At 39.7% G+C, this 21683-nt stretch overlaps 1 protein-coding gene and 1 long non-coding RNA gene across 5 annotated transcripts in view; one reads left to right on the top strand and one right to left on the bottom strand.

The window, feature by feature from the left end:
• Nucleotides 1–18797, bottom strand: part of LOC140531017 (A-kinase anchor protein 9-like) — a 92767-nt gene extending 73970 nt beyond the window's left edge. Inside the window, exons 1-3 of the mRNA XM_072650219.1 lie at nucleotides 18649–18797; nucleotides 18136–18556; nucleotides 3009–3254 (exon numbers count right to left, since the gene is read on the bottom strand). Coding sequence (XP_072506320.1) covers nucleotides 3009–3254; nucleotides 18136–18556; nucleotides 18649–18797 — 816 coding nt within the window. The remainder of the gene's footprint in view (nucleotides 1–3008; nucleotides 3255–18135; nucleotides 18557–18648) is intronic.
• LOC140530919 (uncharacterized) overlaps nucleotides 1–21683 on the top strand; it is a 949813-nt gene that overhangs the window by 779553 nt on the left and 148577 nt on the right. The window lies entirely within an intron of this gene.

A 21683-nucleotide genomic window follows, 5' to 3' on the forward strand; every position in this document is an offset into this window, starting at 1 on the left:
ATATATAGTAATGGACTTTTAAACTCCTTAAGGATTAAAAGAAGCATCCTGTTTTTAAAAAAAAAATTATTTTCATTTGTCACCATTCACTTCCACAAAATTTTGAATTTCAAATTTTCTCTCCATCTCTACCCTCCCCCAACTCCAAGACAGCATGTAATCTGATTACCCTCTCCTCCAATCTACCTGCCCTTCTCTCAGCACTTCCTCCTTTATCCCCTTCCCTTCTATTTTCCTGTAGGGCAAGATAAATTTCTATACCCCATTGCCCATATATCTTATTTCCTAATTGCATGCAAAAACAATTTTTAACACTCTTTTTAAAGATTTGAGTTCTACATTCTCTCCCATCTCTCATCCCTATCCACCTTCATTGAGAAGGTAAGCAATTCGATAAAGGTTACATATGTGTAGTCATACAAAATATTTCCATGACAGTCATGTAGTAAAAGACTAACTATTTCCCTCTATCCTGTCCTGCCCTCCATTTATTCTATTCTCTCCCTTCACCTGTCCCTCTACCAAAGTGTTTGCTTCTGATTTTCACTTTCCCTAGTCTGCAAACCCTTCTATTATACCCCTCCCTTCTCTCCTTCCCCCCTACTTTACTATATGGTAAGATAAACTTCCATACCCATCTGAGCATGTATATTATTCCTTCCTGAAGCCAAATCCGATGAAAGTAAGGCTCACTTATTCCCTCTCACCTTCCCCCTCATCCCCTCCATTGTAAAAGTTCTTTCTTGTCTCTTTTATGTGAGATGATTTACTATACTGTAGTTCTCCCTTTCTCTTTTTCCCAGTACATTCCTCTCAACTCTGAATTTTCTTTTTTAGATATCACCCCTTCATATTCAGCTCACCCTGTGCCCTCTCTCTTTTTTTCTCTTGTTACAGTATTCTGCTTTCCAGACTAAAATTCCCCCGATTATCCTCTGAATTAGGAGGAAAATATAACTCCTTTGATACCATACATCCTGGAAGAAGTCAGTGTTGGTGTTCTGTTTTACCTCCAAAGATAACACCCTAGATACCTGATTCTCAAATTTTGCTGACACCATAGCAACCCGGTGAAATTTTAAAATTCTGAGGGAAACATGGACACAAACACCACAGGAAATGAGGATGGTGGTGTTAAATCTAATTCCAGTGTTTAAGAAATTGTGCCTAAAAAGTATACACATCCCACTTTGAAGTAACTATGGTAATTTAAGAATAAAACAAAAAAAATTTTTTTTTCACTTTATGTGCATTATTTTTTCAAATAGTTATTACTAAGTTGTTAGGATAGGAATACTTATGAAGTTGTTTGGAACTAAGTACTTAATACGCAATACAAATACTTAATAAGTACTGGGTATTTCTTCTGGCCTAGAGAGCACTCTGAGACAACACAAAGTTTGAGAGCCTTTGCTCCAGATACTGAAAAGTGGAACAAGGAAAATTCTTCTCACACGCAAGTTTTTGTAGCTACACTACAAACATACTCAAAATATGACAATGGGTGAAAGGAAATATGCTATTTCATTTAATGAAAATGCTAATTAGTTAGCTATTGAATTTTGTTTTTTTAAACCTTATTAAGGCTATTAAGCAATCCAAATTATTGCAAAATTAGTTCAATTGCTACTTAAATGTAAAAAGATGTTACAATTTTATCAAGTTAATAAAACGCCAACTTAAGAAATTTAATTTCTCCAATGGATCTAATATAGATAAATGAGTTATAAATTTGTATCTCTCAGACTAATTTGAAAAAGACGTCAGGTCTAAACACTATTTGTCCACAGTTGAGGTAAGTGTAGTAGGTACATGACCCTGACAACAAGCCTCATGCTACACCCAGATGGGAAAATATGATGCCAACTCTGTATAAAACTACTTAGGTGTCTTCCTTTCCATTCTAAGTAACCACTAGCCTATAATGTCCTTGAATAAGCAGATAAAAAGGGAACCAACCAGAATTGGGCCATTTATTTTTATGATGACTGTTTCAATGAGGACCAGACGCATTTCCCAAAAGTAGTCAGATGAAAAGTACATTAACACAGAAAAAGACCAAAAACAGTTCAGAAAGAGTCACAGAATGATTTTGTTATCATTTTATATATGAATTTAATATATCTCTTTAAAAAACAATGTACATAACAAGAGTTCAAGGCTTTGTGTATAATCAACTTTTTTGTTCTCATTTGCATATTTAAATGCTTGCTGATAACTTTTCATAGTAAAAAGCAAAACATTTTTAAAAGAAAGTACAGGTATTGCTTACGTAAGAAATATGAATATCCAAACGGGATCAAAGAAGCAAGGAATTCAGAGGTGAAAGTGACCTTACAGATTATCAGGGTTATTAAGCTCTTAATTTTAAAGATAAGAAAGTGGAAGCTCAGACAAGTTAAGTGACTTACCCTAGCTCACAGAGCTAGAATTTGAACTTGAATTCTCTGAATCTTCTGCCCTCAAAAACTCCCCTTCCCACCTTATAAAATTGCATTTCTTTCTTTTCCAAGCAAAAGAAACACTATTATTCCTTTTAAAAAACATATTGATTAAAAAACATTTTATCATATTGAAATAATTATTTCTAACTCCATCCATCTCCTATTGTAAAATACAAAAAATCTACAAGCAACTTTATAGATGCAAACAACTTTACTGGTTTTCTATTATATTTACGATCTTGAACTACTTTTTAAAAAAACTTCATTTTCCACCATTAGTTGCTTTGTAGCTATTTTCAACAAAAGAATATCTGTGTATTTAGCTTATCTGAAAAATGAATGTTATGTAATAAAAACAAAAAAACATCAATAAAAGTTGAAAAGAAAAAAAATCCAATGTGTGTTTGTATTTTACAAAGAAGGACACTCATTTTTAAGTATGACCACTTGTGAAATTAAAGAAATAAAGAAAATATTAAATGGTACCAAAATGAATAAGGGATGTTACTGTTGTTATCATTACAAAAGTTTCATTCAAAAATCTTTTTCAATCTGGATACTTACTTCAATAGTGTAGGACTGGTCAGGTTTGATTATTTCTCCAGTATGTAAAGTTCTCGTTATATCAGGAGTCACTGATGCTCCTCTCTGAGAACTAGTCATGTACAACTCATCACTCTGTGACTGATCAATACTAGAAGTATGTGAAGATTCTTCACATTTTTTAGCTGATGGCTTTTTCTTCCCTTTCTGCTGTTTGGAAGAATTCTGTGCCTCAGCCCGAGCTTTCTTTAGCTGATACTGGGCAAGCTACATTAAAAAAAAAAAAAAAAAGAATTAATTTGGAAAATTTCCTATTTTATTGCCAATAAGTTCTATCATATAAAAGCTTCTGACTCACTTCTTAAAGGATCAAAATAATGATATTAAGATATTAAAATGCTACAAAATTAAAAATATATATTCTGAATGAATTTCAACATAAGCTTAATCAATTACAAATAAAATGAAATAATAAATAATAAATTTTTGACAGTCAAAGATTTCACACTACACTCAATAACTAGCACAGTGATCTGTACACAGTAGGAGCTTAATAAGCATATGTTATAATGTAGTGTTGCAATTTAATGTAGGCCCACTCAAGGATAAAATTTTGGGAAGCATACTTTTAAAATCTATTAAGTCAAAGCACAAAATCAACACTACATTTTAAAATAATTCAATATATAATTCGACTCGACAAGCACTTAGGTATCTACTATGTCCAAGGCACATGGACATGGGATGGGGATGGAGGACACCAAGAAAAAAATGAAAAATATTCCCTGTTCTCAAGAAGCTTAATATGTATACAAACTAATTTGAGAAGGGAGAGAATGCTAAGATTCGAGGAATCAAGAAAACCTTCCTTTTTGTAGGAGGTGGTGCCTAAGCTATACCTTGGGGAAGTTAAGGATTCTAAGCATCAGAGAGGAATCAGCAAGTATTGTATGACTAGGCCTGTGCAAAAGCAGAGTCGCAGAGGTTCAGGGAAAAAGTACATACATGAGTTTGGCAAAAATGAATCATGTAAGGAAAATGCAAAAGGTGCCTAGAAGTTACACCATAAGCAGGCTTTAAAGACCAATCAATTCATCAACAAGACTTAGTAGATATAATAAGTATGCCTTGGGGTATACCCATGCTTAGCAAGCAGGAGGCAGAAGATGATCTAGTGGTAAAATGAGAAAGAACAGCCCCGGAAGAGGGAAATCCAGAGAAAGCAGCTAACTAACAAAGAACATTTCACCAATTGTTAAGCTCCCCAAAAGAGAGCCAGGGAAAAGTATGACTTGTTATTGAAACCATTCCATCTTATTCCCTTGTGAGGGTGAAGTATTCAAATGATGGCTAAACTCAGGGTTTCAAGAGTGGTAACAAGGACATAAATGGACAGGGTTATATATAACTCAAGCTCCAGGCCCCACTTTAGGAAAACTGAAGACACAGAAGAGATGACTTACGAAACAAGTTTAGGAACCAATTCTCTTTATAAAGGGATTTAGCTGCAAAGTTCCTTTCATACTTCCCAGATACATGTAACTATGGATCATTAACTATTACACACAGACACAAAAACTCGAAGAGAAAATGTTAGAGGAGGCATTACCAACGAAAACGTCACCTGAAGCAGAGATAACACAGCTGAAATTATAATATAACTGCAGGAACTGACTTCACAAAAATAAATTTTGCAGTTCTTCTCCAGTTAAGTACTGCTGTAGCATCTCTAGGCATACCTTACTTTCACACAATGACTGCAACTGAAGGTATTTAAATCAAGGATTTTAAAATTTTATGTTGAAACATCTTCAGTGCAAATGACTATTTAAGAGGATACTAAAATTAGAAGAAATGTTGAGCTTTGCATATAAGTGACCATGGATTTCTGAAGGCCTCAAGTTTTTCAGCAACCTGGAAATGCTTTAAGAATGGCCCCATGACCCCAACGGCCCACCACAAAGTTACCAGGAGGAAGAGCAAGTTTTGTCCCACAGCAACACAAAAGAGTTTCTCCTAAGATATGAAGAGGAAGAGGGAAAGCAGGGGCTGGGGATTTGATGTGTGTCCATGAGAGAGTATCATCACCAACAAAATTACAGATCCCTGAAGTGATGAAATTGGATTTTTAGGACATGTCCTTGGTAAATTAGATGATGTCATATGAGATGATCATGACCTTCTAGGACATGGCCTATGATGCCTTTGTCAAAATTCCGCGGCTATTTGGAACACAGGTCTGACTCAGTGTGGAAAAGGTTACCTTTTTCTTGTAAGAACTTCATCATCATTTGAAAAGAAATGAAATAGTTAAAGGGGAATTACTTACCTTAGAAGGTAAGATGAAAGCCTAAGTGTGGCTTCAGCCTGCCTTATGGACAATCTTTTTTTCTGACTGATTTCCCTTTTAGGGCTCAGGCACACTAATCATGAGGTTTTACAAATCCCTGTATAGAAGTCCTTTTTACTTGAGAATAATTTCTTTTACAAATTTAAACTTGTTTTCTTTGTCTGACTAGCTTTGGGCAAAATTGGGACTCATGGCAAGAAAATTTCTGTCCCTAAGATTTCAACTCTGAATACTTTAAGAGGGAATGGAGATATTTCTGTCTAAATATCGAGAAGAATGATCTCTGAGGTGAGACCTTGGATATCTTTCATGCCTTCTTGTAGACAAAATGGAAAGAAATGAGCTAAATAAGAGTACATTTACACCAAGGGTTCTTAATCTGCAGTCAAAGAATTTGTTTTGTAAATATTTTGAATGGTGTATTTCAATGTAATTGATTTTCTTGTAATCCTTTGTATTTTCTTGTATGCATTTAAAAACATTATTTTGAAAAGATATGTAGGTTTCACCAGACTGTCAGGGGGCTCAAGATACAAAAAAGGTTAAGAACCTCTGACAGATTTCACAACTGGCTGAATGGCTATCAGCCTAGAAAAAGGTCCACAGTAGAGCATCCAGGGGTCTGTGATTGGCCCCATGCTATTTAACATTGTTTAAAAAAATAAATGGTTGGGATGAAAGCATAGGAGGTATACAGATCAAATCTACAAATGAAGAAATCATGGGAAGATGGCATAGAGGTTTCCGAGGGGCAGCTATCCTGCTACCACCACCATCCCTGCAACCCTTGTGGCTGCTATACGTTAGGTATGCAGTTTCTAAAGTTAACTCCATGGTAGTGTCCTGGGAGAATCTCATAATCACAGGGAGTTGAGGCCTATAAATAAGACTAGCTTCAAGGTCCAAGAAAGTGAGGGGATGACAGTAGAGTAATGGAAAGCTTGGGGGACAAGAAAGGACAGAAAATAATAAAAATTAATACTGCACAAGAGGACAGAGCTAATAAAGAACAGGAGTAAGAAAAGGGGAGAGCACAGACTCAAATGCAAAGGCTTTTCGAAATACTCTTCTTCAAGACCTCTTCCTTTAGGGTACCTAAATCTAGTGCCCTATCTACTATGCCACACTACCCCTCAAGTAAAAGGTAGGTCAATTTTAAAACTACATTAAAAAATTTTTTTTTGTGAAGAGCAGTAGCTGTAAAGAGGTACAGAAGGTTGAGGACTGAAAAAGGACATCTGATTTAAGTTAAACTGCCACTGGTGACTTTTTGAAAGGGCAGTTTCAGTAAAGGGAGTGAAGAAGCAGAGGCAGAAAATGAAGATACCTTTTTCTTGGAGCCTGACACTGAAAGGGGTCGGGGAAGAAAGGAAGGAAGGGAAGTGTGAAATGAAAGTTAAGGCATGTTTGTAGACAGCAGTGACAAGTCAGGGGAAAGGAGAATGAAGGTGAGCAAGCTTTGGGAAGATATTGGAGAGAGAGAATGGAAACTCAAGGCTGAGTGTGGGGGGGTGCCAAACAAGAGCAGAAAGTGGCAAAGTCTGGTCAGAGACCACAGTGCCAGGGCAAGGATAGACAAAGTCTGGCCACAGAAGGGAGGGGCACTGGAGAGGGCCTACAAAGGCTCAAAGGAAGCTAGGCAGCAGTCAGAGAATGTGAAGTTCCAGACAAGAGGGGCAAGAAACGAGAGGAGACTGATGTGGAGCCTAGACAAAGTAGAGCATTTCTTTCTAAGAAAACTATGGATTTTGGGGATGGAGGGCTAGTATCACCGGCTTTCCCATGACATAGGCACTGGCACAGAAGGATAATTTCTGAGCATATGAAGAACTAGCCAAGCAGATTCCACACATTTATTCTGGGCAGCTATGGCCAACTGATTCTATGGCCATAGAATCAGAAATGAATGAATGGAAAAGCCCAATTCAAAAAAGAATTTTAAGCAGAAAGGGCCTTAGGAGAGTAAGCAGATATTCTGGGAAGAAGCCTATGAGAATTCCAATCTTTTTTCTACCTGTGAGGACAGAATACTAGAGGAAGATGAGATGGACTGTAGTGCTTCACAGGAAATTCTCTTTAGATACTTAAAAGGTCGACATGTTCTTACTATGGAACTGAGTAAGGTGAAGGAAACCTGTACTTTTCTAGCTGTCTGAGGGCTGGGGATTTGGGGACCCCAGTAAATAAGGAAAAATGATAGTAGCATGAAATCTGAAAGAAGCAGTGATGAGCCAAACTAATGAAAAAAAAAGGTTACAGGGCAAGAGTGCTTCTAGTAGCTTACAACTTATAAAAACTATCCTCTGATCCAGACCACCTTTTCTTTCAGGACAGTGCAGTTAAGAATCCAAATTTAAGTCAGAATACAAATTTCAAAATAATTATATGTTTAGTGAGGTCTTGCCTTGCTCACTCTGAGTCACAAGTTGTTGGGAGTTAAAAGTTCTGTCCTCCCTCTTGGTTATCCCTGAAGCTGGGACTCAGGTTAAAGAACAATCCTGCCCTGCAGCCTCAGAGAAGAGAGGAGATGTAAGAGAAATGAAAAGATAAGAGGACCTCTTTGCATCCTAAAAGAGTGCATCAGAAGGGCTTACTTCAAGTGTTAGAGGAAGGTGGAACCGAATGGCTACAAATTCACCTTGGACATACATGGAGTGGAAAAGAGGCCCTTCTGAAAGGATCAAGAAAAAGTTGCCCCTTTGGACAACTGAAAAGACCTTTTCATGGAAGGCGGGCCAGTCAGGTACAAGAATACATGTCACTTCTTATCAATCACACTAAACTTCAAAAAAAAAATCCTAAAAGTAGCTCAAAGGAACAGGTGCAAGACCAGTTACCTCACTTGTATGTTGTTGAACTAGTCTAAACTTCATTTGACCCATTTGGCCCATTCAATATTTAATCTCAAAAAAGTAGCCAACTGTGGCACTATCATAAGATAGTTATGCATATCTTTAAAAGAGCCCTCAGAATAATGAAACAAGAAAACCTCACAATAAGGATAAATACATTATTGATACCTGTCTGTGTTCATACTCAGAAATATTCTCAAGGTCATTTGGACATTAGGACAGATTAACTCAGTTGAGCATGTAATCCTAGGTTCTTGAAGGCTAAGAAAGCAGAGATCAGGCTCAGCAGGCCCGTAGCAGCCTTCAGGCCCTACAAAGAAGGATTTGAGTGGCCCAGCAACAAGATGTGTCTACTTTACAAGGTCCAACTAGTGACGTAAAGAGAAGTTCATCACCAGTAGCTAGCCACTTGGAGATTAATTCTTCAGTCATAGCAATTAATAAAACAAAGAAAAATATAAAATGGTTCCAGTCCTACCTAATACCACTTCTGCTTCAAAAGTAATAGAAAGGGGGCCAAGGGTGCTAAGAATCACATTTTTGAAAAATGCACACAAATACCAAATGTTCATAAAGTAAATGTACTTTTGGAGCGGAGGGTAAGAGAGGAACAGTTTGAGGGAACAGGAAAGGCTTCATGTAGGACATGGCACTTGAGCATAAGGTCCAGAAGAAGTTAGGGATTTGGCAAGGTCAAGTGAGGCAGCTCAGCCAGTGCAGAGGCAGCTCAGCCAGTGCAGAGGCACAGACATAGGAGATGGGATTTCCCACAGCAAGGAGGCCATTTTGGCTAAAATGTAGCACGTATCAAGTGATATAATATACAATAAGTCTGGAAATGAGGGTTGGAGCCAGGTAACACAGAATTTTAAATACCTAGCAGAAGAATTTACATTTGATAGTAGAGGCAATAGTGAGGTATTTTAAAATAGAGGAAGGACAATAATTAGACCTACATTTCAGGAACATCCCTGATGTCTGTGCAGATGATGGATTAGAGAGGGGAAGGACTTGGGGCAACAAGACCGATGGGAAGGCTATTGAAATACTCCATGATAGAAACTATGAGGACCTGAACACGGGTGGTGGCTCCCTATGTAGAAAGGAGACTGATGAGAAAGACTCTGTGGAGAACTCGCAAGACTGAGGAACTGACTGGTATGGGAAGTGAGGGGCAGTCAAGTTTCAAGGGTGACTGAAAGGTTGTGAGATCTTTGTTCGATGACTAACAAATGGAACTGAAGGAACAAAATACCATTTTTAACATTCTCACTACAAATTAATCCAGAAGGCAAAAGAAGTTAACAATGCAAGGATGGCCCACAGGTTCCCCTTTTAGAAGCATTAAGTGGGCCAGGTCTTGGTTTCTAGTCAGGGTGGCATCAGGAACCTGGTGAGATAGCCAGGAAATTAAACAAAGCCAGTTTTAACAAGAAGCCAACCCTAAGGTTGGCAGAACACCTTAGGTTGACTATTTCTTTTAATGTTTACAACAATCCTGTAAGTGCACTGCCATTATCATCCCCATTTCATGGATGAGAAAATTGCTAATAAGTATCTGAGGTAGGATTCAAATTCAGATCTTGGGCTAAAATGCTTTTGGGAAACTGGGTGACATTTTTTTTAATGATTCTAAGCCATTCTCTGGGGAAAAAAGGCTTACATTTTTGACATTAATATTATTCTGGTGATATACAGCTTTGATTTGTGTAACATCATAGTCTCCAAAAAAGTAACAATGGGCAAACCTAAAAGCAATGAACAGAGTCATGTACTGAGAACTAGTGACGATCAATGAACACACCACGGCATCCAGAGATCCTCAAGCCTCCATATAAGGTCAAGACAACATGGAGTCACATAAGAAGAGAAGTGGATGGACCTGTTTTGGAAATATCTATCACTGAAACACCAAGAAGTAAAAGGGGGGTAAGAGTGGAAGAGGCAAAGGAGGAGGAAGAGGGTAGTGGCAGTGTCACAACCTAGGTGTCATCGGTGACTTCTCTTTCACCTTCTCATATTTAATCTGTAGGTAAGTCCTGTCAATTCTACCTTCACAATGTCTCTTTCTATATATAAACTCTCCTCTTTCTTCGGACACTGCCACCACCCTGGGTCCTAACCTTTACCACTTCATGCCTAGATTAGTGTTAACAGCCTTCTGGTTCATCTCCCTGCCTCATCTTGCCTCACACTCCAGTCCACCCTCCACTCAACTATCAAAGTGATCTTTCTAAATATAAAATATATAAAATTTGCAATCTATTCATCTCATTCAAGTTCCACTGCAACCCTCTGAGCCTGGTCTCTATTATCACCCCAATTTATGCATGGGTACAATGAGACCAAAAATGGTTAAGTAATTTGCCCATGGACAAAAGTATCATAGTTGAGATTAGAACAAAGGCCTCTCTGACTTCCAAGTCCAGTACCTGTCCACTGTACAATCCAGCCTCTAAAAGCCGGAGCAGCTGAAGTCCACAGTTAAGTGATCGTGCCTTCATGGAGCTCATATTCTAATGAGACACACAATACTATCAACTACATGCAAACAGGATATATTCATGAGAATGATCTCAGAGCCAAGTAAAATAACTATGAGGAGAGGTTGCAAAGAGGCAAATTTAGGATTGCTGTGAGGAACAACATCCTAATAATTTACCTGCCCCCAAGTAGAATGGGGTAGCTCTTAGGTAGTGGATTCCCTTTCACTAGAGGTCTTCAAAGGGTCCATGATCATTAAACCATAAAAAATATGGACCAGAATTCAAGTCCCCGAAACCTATCTCAGTGCTCTCTGTATCTGACAATTACTGTAGCATTTCATATACAGACTTTCAGAGTTGGAAGGGACCTTAAATCCAACCCTTAATCCATTTTATAAATTTAGAACATGATACCAGGGAAGTGAATTCCATCAAAGGGTCACGCTTGAGGATTTAGAGGGCCACATGTGGCACTGAGACTGTAGGTTCCCTAACTCTGAGCAGGGGAGCACAATACAGCACAATGCTACAGTTGGTAGTGATGGTTTAATTATATAACACTCCACACTTCAGAAAGCACTTTTTTCTCCTTATTATAGATACGAAAGCGGAAACTTAGAAAGGTAACTGATTTGTTCAGTCATACAGTTAATAAGGTAGCAAATACAAAACTCAAACCCAAGTCTTCTGTCTCTAAGTCCAGTGTTTTTTCCACTACACTATCATGAAAAGTTCAGAATTAATAGAAGCGAACTATAATTTGCAAATAAAGTTTAAATAAAATTAACTTTTCATAAGGTGCTTTAATGGTATGAAAATTTAAACTGAATTTTACTAGTATATAAAATGAACAAGGAAATTCCTTATAGCTGATGATTCATGGCAAGAGAATAAATTTGAGTTTTTCACATATTGTGCATTTTGAGATAAAATGTAATTACATGTATTTCTACTGAAATGCAGACAGAGCGTAACAGAAAAATAATGTTTTGTTTTAATATATACAATATTTTGAAGAGTCTATTTTTATTTCATTAACTTTAAAAAGGATTTTTGCTTCATGGAATAACGTACTCTTTCCCTGTGACTCTTTCGTCTTCAAATACATTCCTTGTTCACTTCCTGTTTCGAATGTTCTACTATCCAACTTTCAGTTTCACTGGGATTGTTAACATATACAGGAACCCTCCTTGTTAACTCTATCCTTATTGGATTGCATTCTGACTTTCCTATGGGATGACAGATCTACAGCTGTAAAGTCATCTGATTTAATCTCCTCACTGTACAGAGGAGACCCAGAAAGATTAAATTCCTTGCCCACAGTCACCTGAGTAGTTGTAGCTCAGCTGCCATGTGAGGCCAGGTCATCTGACTCCAAATCCAGACTTCTTCAGTTGTATCATGCTGCCTCTCTTTAACAGATCACTTCTATCTGCTCAGTTCTTCTTGCCTTCCTGGATTCCTAGTTCCTTCTTTAAGAGCTTCTTCTATAAGAAGATTTAAATAGCCCACTTTCCAGTCTCTCCTCTTATTCTATCCCTTCACTTAGTTTCATCCTTTGAGATTTATATAGTTTTCCAACAAAGTTCCAATGCCATGAAGAACAGGTATAAATTGTACACATTTTTCCCTTGCTATTGGCAATGAACTGATTCAAATTGAAGAACTTAATAAGGCTCACAGATTTATAAAATTACAAGTCAAAGGATATGACCATGCAGTTTTCAGAGGAATAAATTAAAGCTATCCATAATCATATGGAAAAAAATGCTCTAAATTATTATTGATTAGAGAAATGCAAATTAAAACAACTCTGAGGTACCACCTCACACCCATCAGATTGGTTAATATGGCAGAAACAGAAAATGGTAAATTGGAGTTGGAGAAATTGTGGGAAAATTGGAATACTAATGCATTGTTGGCAGAGTTGTGAACTGATCTAACCATTCTGGAGAGGTATTTGGAATTATGTCCAAAGAGCAATCAAACTCTGCATACCCTTTGATCTAGCAATACCACTTACTAAGTCTGTATCCCAAAGATATCATAAAAATGGGAAAAGGACAGACACATGCAAAAATATTTATAACAGTTCTTTTTGTGGTGGTAAAGAATTAGAAATTGAGGGGATGCCCATCAACTGGGGAGTGGCGAACAAGTTGTGGTATGTGAATGTAATGGAATACTATTGTGCTATAAGAAATGATAAGCATGTGGATTTAAGAAAAACCTGGAAAGACTCACATGAACTGATACCGAGTGAAATGAGCAGAACTGGGAGAACATCGTACACAGCAACATTGTGCGATGATTAACTATGAGAGACTTAGCTCTTCTCAACAATACAATGATCTAAGACAATTCCAAAAGCCTTGTGATGGAAAATGCTATCCATGATGCGAGAAAGAACTATGAAGTCTACTGTGCTATAAGAAATGATGAGCAAGAAGATTTAAGAAAAACCTGGAAAGACTTGACATGAACTGATGCTGAGTAAAGTGAGAACCAGGAGAACACTGTGAAAGCATACTGTTTTCACTTTATTTTTGTTTTTTTCTTTCTTGTGGTTTTTCCCTTTTGTTCTGATTCTTCTTCCACAACATGACTAATGTGGAAATGTTGAACAGGATTATACACGTATAACGTATATCAGATTGTTTGCTCTCTTGGGGAGGGGAGAGGAAAGGAAGAAAGAAAAATTTGGAACTCAAAATTTTATAAAAGATATGTTGAAAACTATCTTTACATGTAATTGAGGAAAAATATTATTTAAGGGGAAAAAAGAAACCTTTAAAAAAAAGAACTGAATAAGACTCAGTACTTGTAAACAAGCATAAAACAATGCTGAAAGAAAGTTACTTTCTTCACATTAGAATAATGTAGCTTTAATTTCCAAGGTCCAGAAATCATAATTTTTTTCCTTACTCATAAGCTCAATACTTGAGAATTTGTGGGACTGAGCAGCTTAATTACCAATATAATTTTTTTCACTGCTTTTCATGTAGTATTAATGTGATACTGGACATTTCCGGCCAAAACTATTTTGTTTATTGCTGAACATTTAGTAAAAAAGACTAACAGTCTTACCATTCAAGCAAAAAAGCATGAGGCCGCCAAAAAAGAATGTTAGCTTAGTTTTAATGTTACTGTATTGATTTTTTTCCTAAGAAAAAAGGTACTGTCAGTTATATAAAATTCTGTACATTAGTGTACTGCTGTGGTTTGTGGGATTTTGCTGGAGAATTAATAGAATTTTATGAAATACAGAGTATGCATTTGCACCAGTAATAATTTACTGCTGATTTTAACAAAACCGACCTTTACTTGGTTCTGCTCACAAATACCATAATGCTCTCTTTTTATATGAAGTTGCAAATATTTTTACTTTGAAAAAATAATGCAATAGTTTTGACAGGAAAAGAAATTAACCATTTAGTTCTGCAGCATGGGCAGTTTGTTTTGCCTTTCTCAACAATACATCTCTATAATACCATCAAGAATGATGCTAGCACAGTTCTAGAAAAAAGAAATAAATGATAACGAAGATGGAAAAACAAAACAAAACAAAAAATAAACTGAATATTAGTAATTATGACCAAACTTGGCCCTGGAGAATCAATCAATTAAGCCATTATTAAATAACTGCTATAGCACTGTACAAGAGATACTAAAAGAAAATGAAACCACCCCTGACCTTAAGGACAGTGTAGGATAGACAAAATAAATACAAAATAATGGGAGACTGGAGGAGAGATAATAATTGAGAAAATATATTTACTTCCTTTCTTTGAAGAGGTAAGGGACTCTTGGTGTGGAATACTGCATATACCATATGTCAGTCAATAAACATTTATTAAATGGCTACCATGTGCCAGTGGTGCTAAGAGTGCTAAGCAGTGGAGATATAAAGAACGACAAAAGATACTTCCTGCCCTCAAGTAGCTCACAATCTAATCAGGTAAATAATATGCAAATAAATATGTACAAACAAGCTATATACAAACCAAAATGAGAAATAATCAACAGAGAGAATGCACTAGAATTAAGAGGGATTGTTGGTTTTGCAGAACTGCCTTTCTTTCTCTTTCTTTTAAAATAATTATTACAAATGATTGTCTAACAGGTCCAAGGCAAATACAGATTTAGAAAGGAATATAAAACCAAAAGACATCAATAAAAATAAGATAACTATGTTTAGGGAGTAAAATGTGGTTATAACTGTTTGCTTTTGGAGGTTAATAAGAAATTTTTTATTTCTAGGGCTCTAGACAAAGGGCCCAATTAAAAATAATTGATTTTAGAAAATAAAGTACATTTTTTGCTCTTTTCAACCTAAGTACCACTAGTGTCAGAAAATTACTTTTCAAAAGTCTTTCTCAAAAAAAGTCTCTCAAAAAAAAAAAGTCTTTCACAATTAAAAAAAAGATTTCAATTCCACGTGGCAATATCAGTATTTTCTTCTAAAAGAAAGGTTAAATTCCTAATAGTAGGAATTTATGATTTATACAGGGTTTCCTGTCCTTACAACTCCATGAGGGAGAGCAGCAGAAATGTTATTATCTAGACTTTAAATATAAGAAACCTAAGGCTTAAAGTGATTAAGTGACTTTCCTGTAGGCACCCAGATAATAAGCAAGATACCTTAGAGATCAGCTACTACAAACACTGGCCCCCTCCTCCCATTTAAACCCTGCTCTGTTCAGCATGCTTCTGCAGCTTCTCTAAGCAGAATCAGGTAGGAGGAATAGGGGTTCTGACCTTTCTCATGCAGAATTGTCAAAGACAAAATTTTAAAAACCCAGAAGATTTATAATTCTAGTTTTGTGAAAAGAGTCCTGGGTTCAAGTTTCCTCTCTGATCCTGGGTGACCCTGAGTAGGTCACTGAACTTCTCTCACCTCTGTTTCTTATCTGTGGGGTTTGGGATCGGGGTATGGACTGCATGATCTTTATAATGCTGTCAGTCTCTGAACCTTGTGAAAAAAATGATACACTGTATCACTGTCCAAACAATAAGCTATGTTGTTTCAGAATGGTTTTATTTTCAGTTCAAGAATGATACCTGGATTGAAGGTAGAGAAAATTCCAGGTTAAAAGTCAAACCAGGATTTTTGTAAAATCAGATAATGTCATCAAAGCTTTAGAATTATAAATGGCCTTGAAGGTCAAAAAAATCAACTCCCCTCTCTTATTTTACAGGTAAGGGGACTTCAGACAAGAGAGAATAAAAATATCTCTCTTAAGGTCACATGGACATTAAAGGTGTCCTGGACTGACCAATCCCGAGTCCCTGGCTCCCAATCCAGCAATCTTTCACTAAACCACATCTTCTTTGATTGGTTTTTTGAAGGTATAGCCTCCTTGCTCCCTCAACTTGTACACAAACATCAAACATTCTACTCAGGAACTCGGAATGCAGCAACTGAAGCAGCAATAAAGAGGCTTCTAAGAATGTTCTCTTCACTCCCAGCACTTAAAAAACCCAACTGAATAAATTCAGTCACTCAAGCCTTGACTCTAAATAAAGTGAGCCCAGATGTATTAATGTGAAGACTCAGTGAAAGCTGTACTCACTAAAATCTTAACCATTAACACCAATTTGTCTATAGATAAAACTTGGTTCTGTTGTTGAATTCACTCGGGGGAGGCCAGTTTGAAAGAACAGCCAATCATATGGGCAGGTACAATACCGGTAGTGACACTGGAAAGCTATGCCAGCAAATTTGGCAGGACTTAGAAAAGGCTAAAAAAGTATGGACATGGTTCCTTATTGGAGGACCTGCCTAGTTAAGTTTGAAAAGGCACAGCAGAAGCAGGTTGGGCTACCAGGTGCTGACTATTTGGTTAGGCCACAGCAACTCAAATAGAAGAGGAGGAAGGGAGATTTCAAATCAATGACAGGTATATCCATATCACGAATCCTTTCAGTACTTAAATACTAGTAATTATCTTTAATATGACAGTTTAAAACTCTTAAGTCATGAAATACTAAAACTTATCTTTAATAAAGATGGTCTGAATATGATCCAAAAAAGCCCAAAGGCATTTTAGAGCAATAAATATTCTCAGAAATGTTTTTTTAAAAGAGATTATTATAACTTGCATCTTGTCTACAATAATAGCTGATACTTTTGTAGCACTTTAAAGTTTACAAAAAACATTGGATGGATTAATTAATTTGACGCTTACAAAACCATAAGAAAGGCACTATCCTCCCTACCCCCACACTTTGCAGAAGAGGAGAAGTGATTGTCCATGGACAGCAGCTACTAAGTGACAGAGGCAAGATTCACACCTCCGTCTCTCTTGACTCCAGGTTATTTTCTACACCACCAAGTCACTTCTCCCAATAATATGTTTAGTGTAAATCCGTTATGTAATAATCCACAGTGAAAATTTTGCCTCAAACACTTACTAGCTGTAGGAACAGGAGCAAATCACTTAACTTCTGGGTGGGTTTCCTTATCTATGAAATAAAAATAGCACCCACAGGATGGTGAAGATCAAACGTGTAAAGTGCTTTGAAAACCTTAAAGTACAAGGTCAGTGATTCTTACAACCACAGGTACGATACAGCTAAAGTATCTCCAGCATAGAGAACAAAAGATAGAAATAACCAGTGTTGTAACGGCTCCTTGGAGAAGCTGTGATCTGATCCAACCATTCTGAAAAGCAATTTAAAGTCACGTTAAAAAATAAAATTAAAGTGATGAAAATGTCTGCTCGCTTTAACCCAAACACATCACTGTTGAGCCAAGTTTGTCCCGCAACTGTGGAACATGCCGAGCGATCCTCCCTGAAGCCTCCGTTCACCTCAAGGCCGCTAGCCCCCTTCCCACCACAAAGAACTGCAAACGTCAAGAGCGAGAAGAGAGGTCACCCCTCTCCTGAACACACGCCCCCCTTCCCTGCAGGATTTCACAGCTGGCACTCGTGGCACCTTCAGGACATAGCTGCGCAGGGCCGTCCCCGGACACCTGTCACAGGCCCATCCCGCTGTCCACCAGCGCCAAACCCGGGGTGGGGGCCCCCCTGCGACTGTGCAGGGAGGAAAGGAAGGAGCCCACCTGTCCAAACCTGCACCTCAGCTGCGTGCGTGGGGGGGGGCCCAGGGGAGAAAGGGAGAGAAGACAAAAGACACCGCAATCTGGGGGGCACAGGGAGCAGACAAGACCCCGCCCCGCTTTTCCGCCTTCCCCAAGGGGGGAAATCGGGAGAAAACCACCGAGGAGGAGACAAAAGCCGGGTCTCAGGAAGGCTCCCCCGGGCCGGGGTCCGCAGCTGGCGCGATGCGGGGCGCAGGCACCGGGGAGCCCAGCCCCAAGGGGCGGCCCAGCGACCCCCCGCTGCCAAGACAGCGCCCTTCCCCGCCACCTCGCGCTGGGAGCAGGGCCCGAGCCCAGCCCCGCTCTCGCCCCGGGCTTCCACCTCCCCGCCCTCCCCGGGAAGGGCCAGGCTTACCAAAGCCTTGCCGCGGATCAGCTTCTTCTGCCGCTCCTCGTCCTCCATGGCTTGCGCTGGGAAGGAAGAGGGACAGGGAGGGAGGGAAAGAGAAGGGAAAGGTCTGATTGAGACTGACGTCTCGGTGGGCCGGGACTGGGCACCGCAGTGCTCGGCCACCGGCCCCGCGCCAACTCTCCACGCCGGCTCACGGGAGGACCGCGTCCGGCGTAGCCGCCATCCTCGTCTCCACGGAAACACTGAGGCGGAGGGCGGGAGAAGGGGCAGGAGAACGTTCGCGCAGTCGCCGTGGACAAGGGTTCGGGCAGGTGCGCCGAGAGCCCCGCCCCCTGAGCCCCCCGCCGCGTTCCAGGCCCCACCCCCAGGCCCCCCGCCGCGTGCCGGGCCCTCTCCCCGCCCCCCCACTCCCGCCTTCCCGGGCCTCGGGGGATGGAGACCAGCCTACCTGGCAGCTAGGTCAAGCCAAGCAGCCTAGATGAAGGGCACACCACGTGGCGTCTGGCCTTGGGCTACGCGCTGGGGGGCGGGGAGGGGGTGCGCCCAAATGGCAGGTCAGCCCGGGTGCTCCAGGGGGAGATACTCCGGGCAAACCATTGTGGACCAACCGAAAATGGGAGGATGATCAACAGCATGGAAAAGGGCCCTGCAACCACCTCCCCCATCTCACGGATGGGGAAACTGAGGCCAGCAGAAGTCCCCGCAGGCAATGAGGAGCAGGGAGAGGCAGGATTCGAACCCAGGAATACTGCCTAGTGGTTTAAAGTGTGCTCACTCTCTGCTTGGAGAGCAGGATTACGTTCTGGCCCTGAAGCGCCCGTATTGGGTGGCTTTATTCAAACTTGGGCCCAAGGATGGACCCGTGGAGACAGACCTGGATTTCGGCTTGGAGACCTTGGAGAGCCAGTGTGGAGGTCAAGACACAGCTCTGGACCTCGGGAACGGAGCCTCTGGGTTCTAACCCCTGGCATCCGCGAGCCTCGGGCCCCCGAGGTGGCATCCGCGAGCCTCGGGCTCCCCGATCTGTAACGAGAAGGAAGGTTGGCCTTTCTAGGCTTCTAAATTCTAACGTCCTGGATTTAAGAAATCCCTTTAACGTAAATCCCTTGAACTTTCAGGACCTCAGTTCCCTCCCTTCTAAAATGAAGGGGGTTGGACTTTTTTGTGTCGTAATCTCCTGTGACTGGCTGCTGAAGCCTATGGACCCCCTTCTCGAAATGCTGTTTTTAAATGCATACAATAAAATGCATAGGATTACAAAGGAAACCAGTAGAATTGAAATACTTATTATATTGAATTCCAACTTACATACTGAAATAGTTAATTAAAATAAAACAATTTCATGGACCCCAGATTAAGAACCCCTGTAAGAAATGATCCCAAACTTCTCCTTCAGCTTTCAAAATAACTTATCTTTTATGGAGATAGTAATAGCACTTCCCTCCCAGGGTTGTTGTGAGGATCAAATGAGATAATGATTGTAAGTGCTTAAGACAGTGCCTGACACATAGTAGGGACTATATAAATATTAGCACTATATGCATATATATATATATGCATATATATGTACATATATATATACAGAGAAAGAGATCTATATATATCTGTATCTATAAATACAGCAGGCACTGCAACATCAGTAATTAAAATCTCAATTTTTGAGGCCATATAGGCCATCCTCTTCATTTTATGGATAAGGAAACTGAAGCTTGGGCTAGCTGACCTGTCCAAGGTTACACAGGTTGCAGAACTGAGATTGAAATCTCGGTTCTCTGGTTCTGAATCTTTCCATTACACCCAGAGTTCCTCTTCCACATGTCCTTAGGTAACTAAGGCAAGGTAGAAGGGAAAGGAGGCAAAGGAGAGCTCAAAGACAGTTGAGGAGCCAATTAGGGGTGGTAGATTTGGAAGTAATTTGAAGCAAGAGGGCACAGTAACATCTGGGGGTCAGAAGAATGGGGGAGATGTCAGGTATAGGGTGGCAGCTTAGCTGAGACTTTAAGAAAAAGATGTTCCAAAAGTCTGAGATGAGTCTGATTCGTCTGGAAAGCCTCTCCCAGCACAGTCTGACTTCTATGACTGGGATGCATTCCTTTCTCAACTTCTTTTCCTCCATCCTTGCTTAAGAGTGTTTCTCACCCAGCCTGATGTCTTTCTTTTTCTTGACCTCATTGAAGGGGCCATGCCCTGACTACTTCTTAAACAGGTCTATTCAATGAGTGGGCATTTCCTGAGTGAGTACTTGCATAGATGCTGGCCAAGATCTCTCAGTGCATCCTGGGTCATCTCCAGTCATCCTGATGAATATCAGGTCACTGGATTTAGATGGCTCTGGAGGAGAAGTGAGGCTGGTGACCTTGCATAGCCTTCCCTCACTCAAAACAAAGTCAAGTGCAAGTCATGTCATTATTTCTCTGATGGCATGGTCTTCTTCAGCAATGAAGGATGAATACAACCTCCTTCTTAAGCTCCCTCTCATTCTCCCCAGCTATCACCTCACAGTTATCCTGTACCACTTTATGTGGCTGTTCTCTTACCCCATTTCTTTACTCCCTGCTTTGTATATTCTTACCTGTGCATGTGTTAAATTTGCCCTAGTAGAATTTGAATTTCTGAGAGATAGGAACGTCTGTCTTGCTTTTATCTTTTGGTTCCCCGAATTCTGAACAGTGCTTTGCACATAGGAAATGCTTACTAAATGTTATCATTCTCTGACTATAAATCTCCCTGCTCTTTCACCTGGGGGAGAAAGGAACCTCCAGCCAGCTCTTTGCCATGCCCTTACTCTCCTGGGAAAGGAGAGTGTCTCTGAAGATTTTAGTAGTGAAGGGGGTGAACTAAGGGTTGACCTAAGGTCCTGGAAAGGACCTTAAAAATTCCTGCATTTTACCCATGAAGAAACTGGGTGAATGAAAGGAACTCAGTCCCCTGTGGGCACACCCTTATGCTCCTCCTTTATGCTGAGATTTAGAAAGGTCCCTATACCACAAGCCTCAGTTTCATAACTAGGTTAAGCCCTAAGGTCTTCTGAGTGGAACAGAAACCAACTAAACCAGTTTCTAATAAAAATGTAAGCTTTTTAAGGATTGAAACAGGAGTTTTACTCATCTCTGTGTTTTTCCCCCAGGATCCCTATGGTATTGTCATGCAAATAGCAAATAGTTAATGAAGACTAGTTGAACTCAACCTCCTGGACAAACCTTTCACCTCATCCCTCCTCTAATGTAATTCTCCCCATCTTCCAGTTCCCTCCTACTACCATTCTCCTTTCCTCCCCACCCTCCCATACACACACAAACACAATATATATATATGTAATGCACATGTATATATGTATATACCTACATATTTATGTATGTATGTATTCCTGGGCTGAACAATACCTTCAGCCTCAGAGAAATGTCATAAAAAAAGTGAGAAGGGTCTCCAATGTTACCTTGAAGGACCCTGTCTTGTGCTGAAGGTCTGGTAGTCTGAGACATCCTAGGAGGGCGCATGAAAGGTCAGCAGTCTGGAAAAGGAGGGGTCCAAGAAATGCAGATGAAATCAAA

Source organism: Notamacropus eugenii, chromosome 3, assembly GCF_028372415.1.
Source record: "Notamacropus eugenii isolate mMacEug1 chromosome 3, mMacEug1.pri_v2, whole genome shotgun sequence".
Lineage (NCBI taxonomy): Eukaryota > Metazoa > Chordata > Mammalia > Diprotodontia > Macropodidae > Notamacropus > Notamacropus eugenii.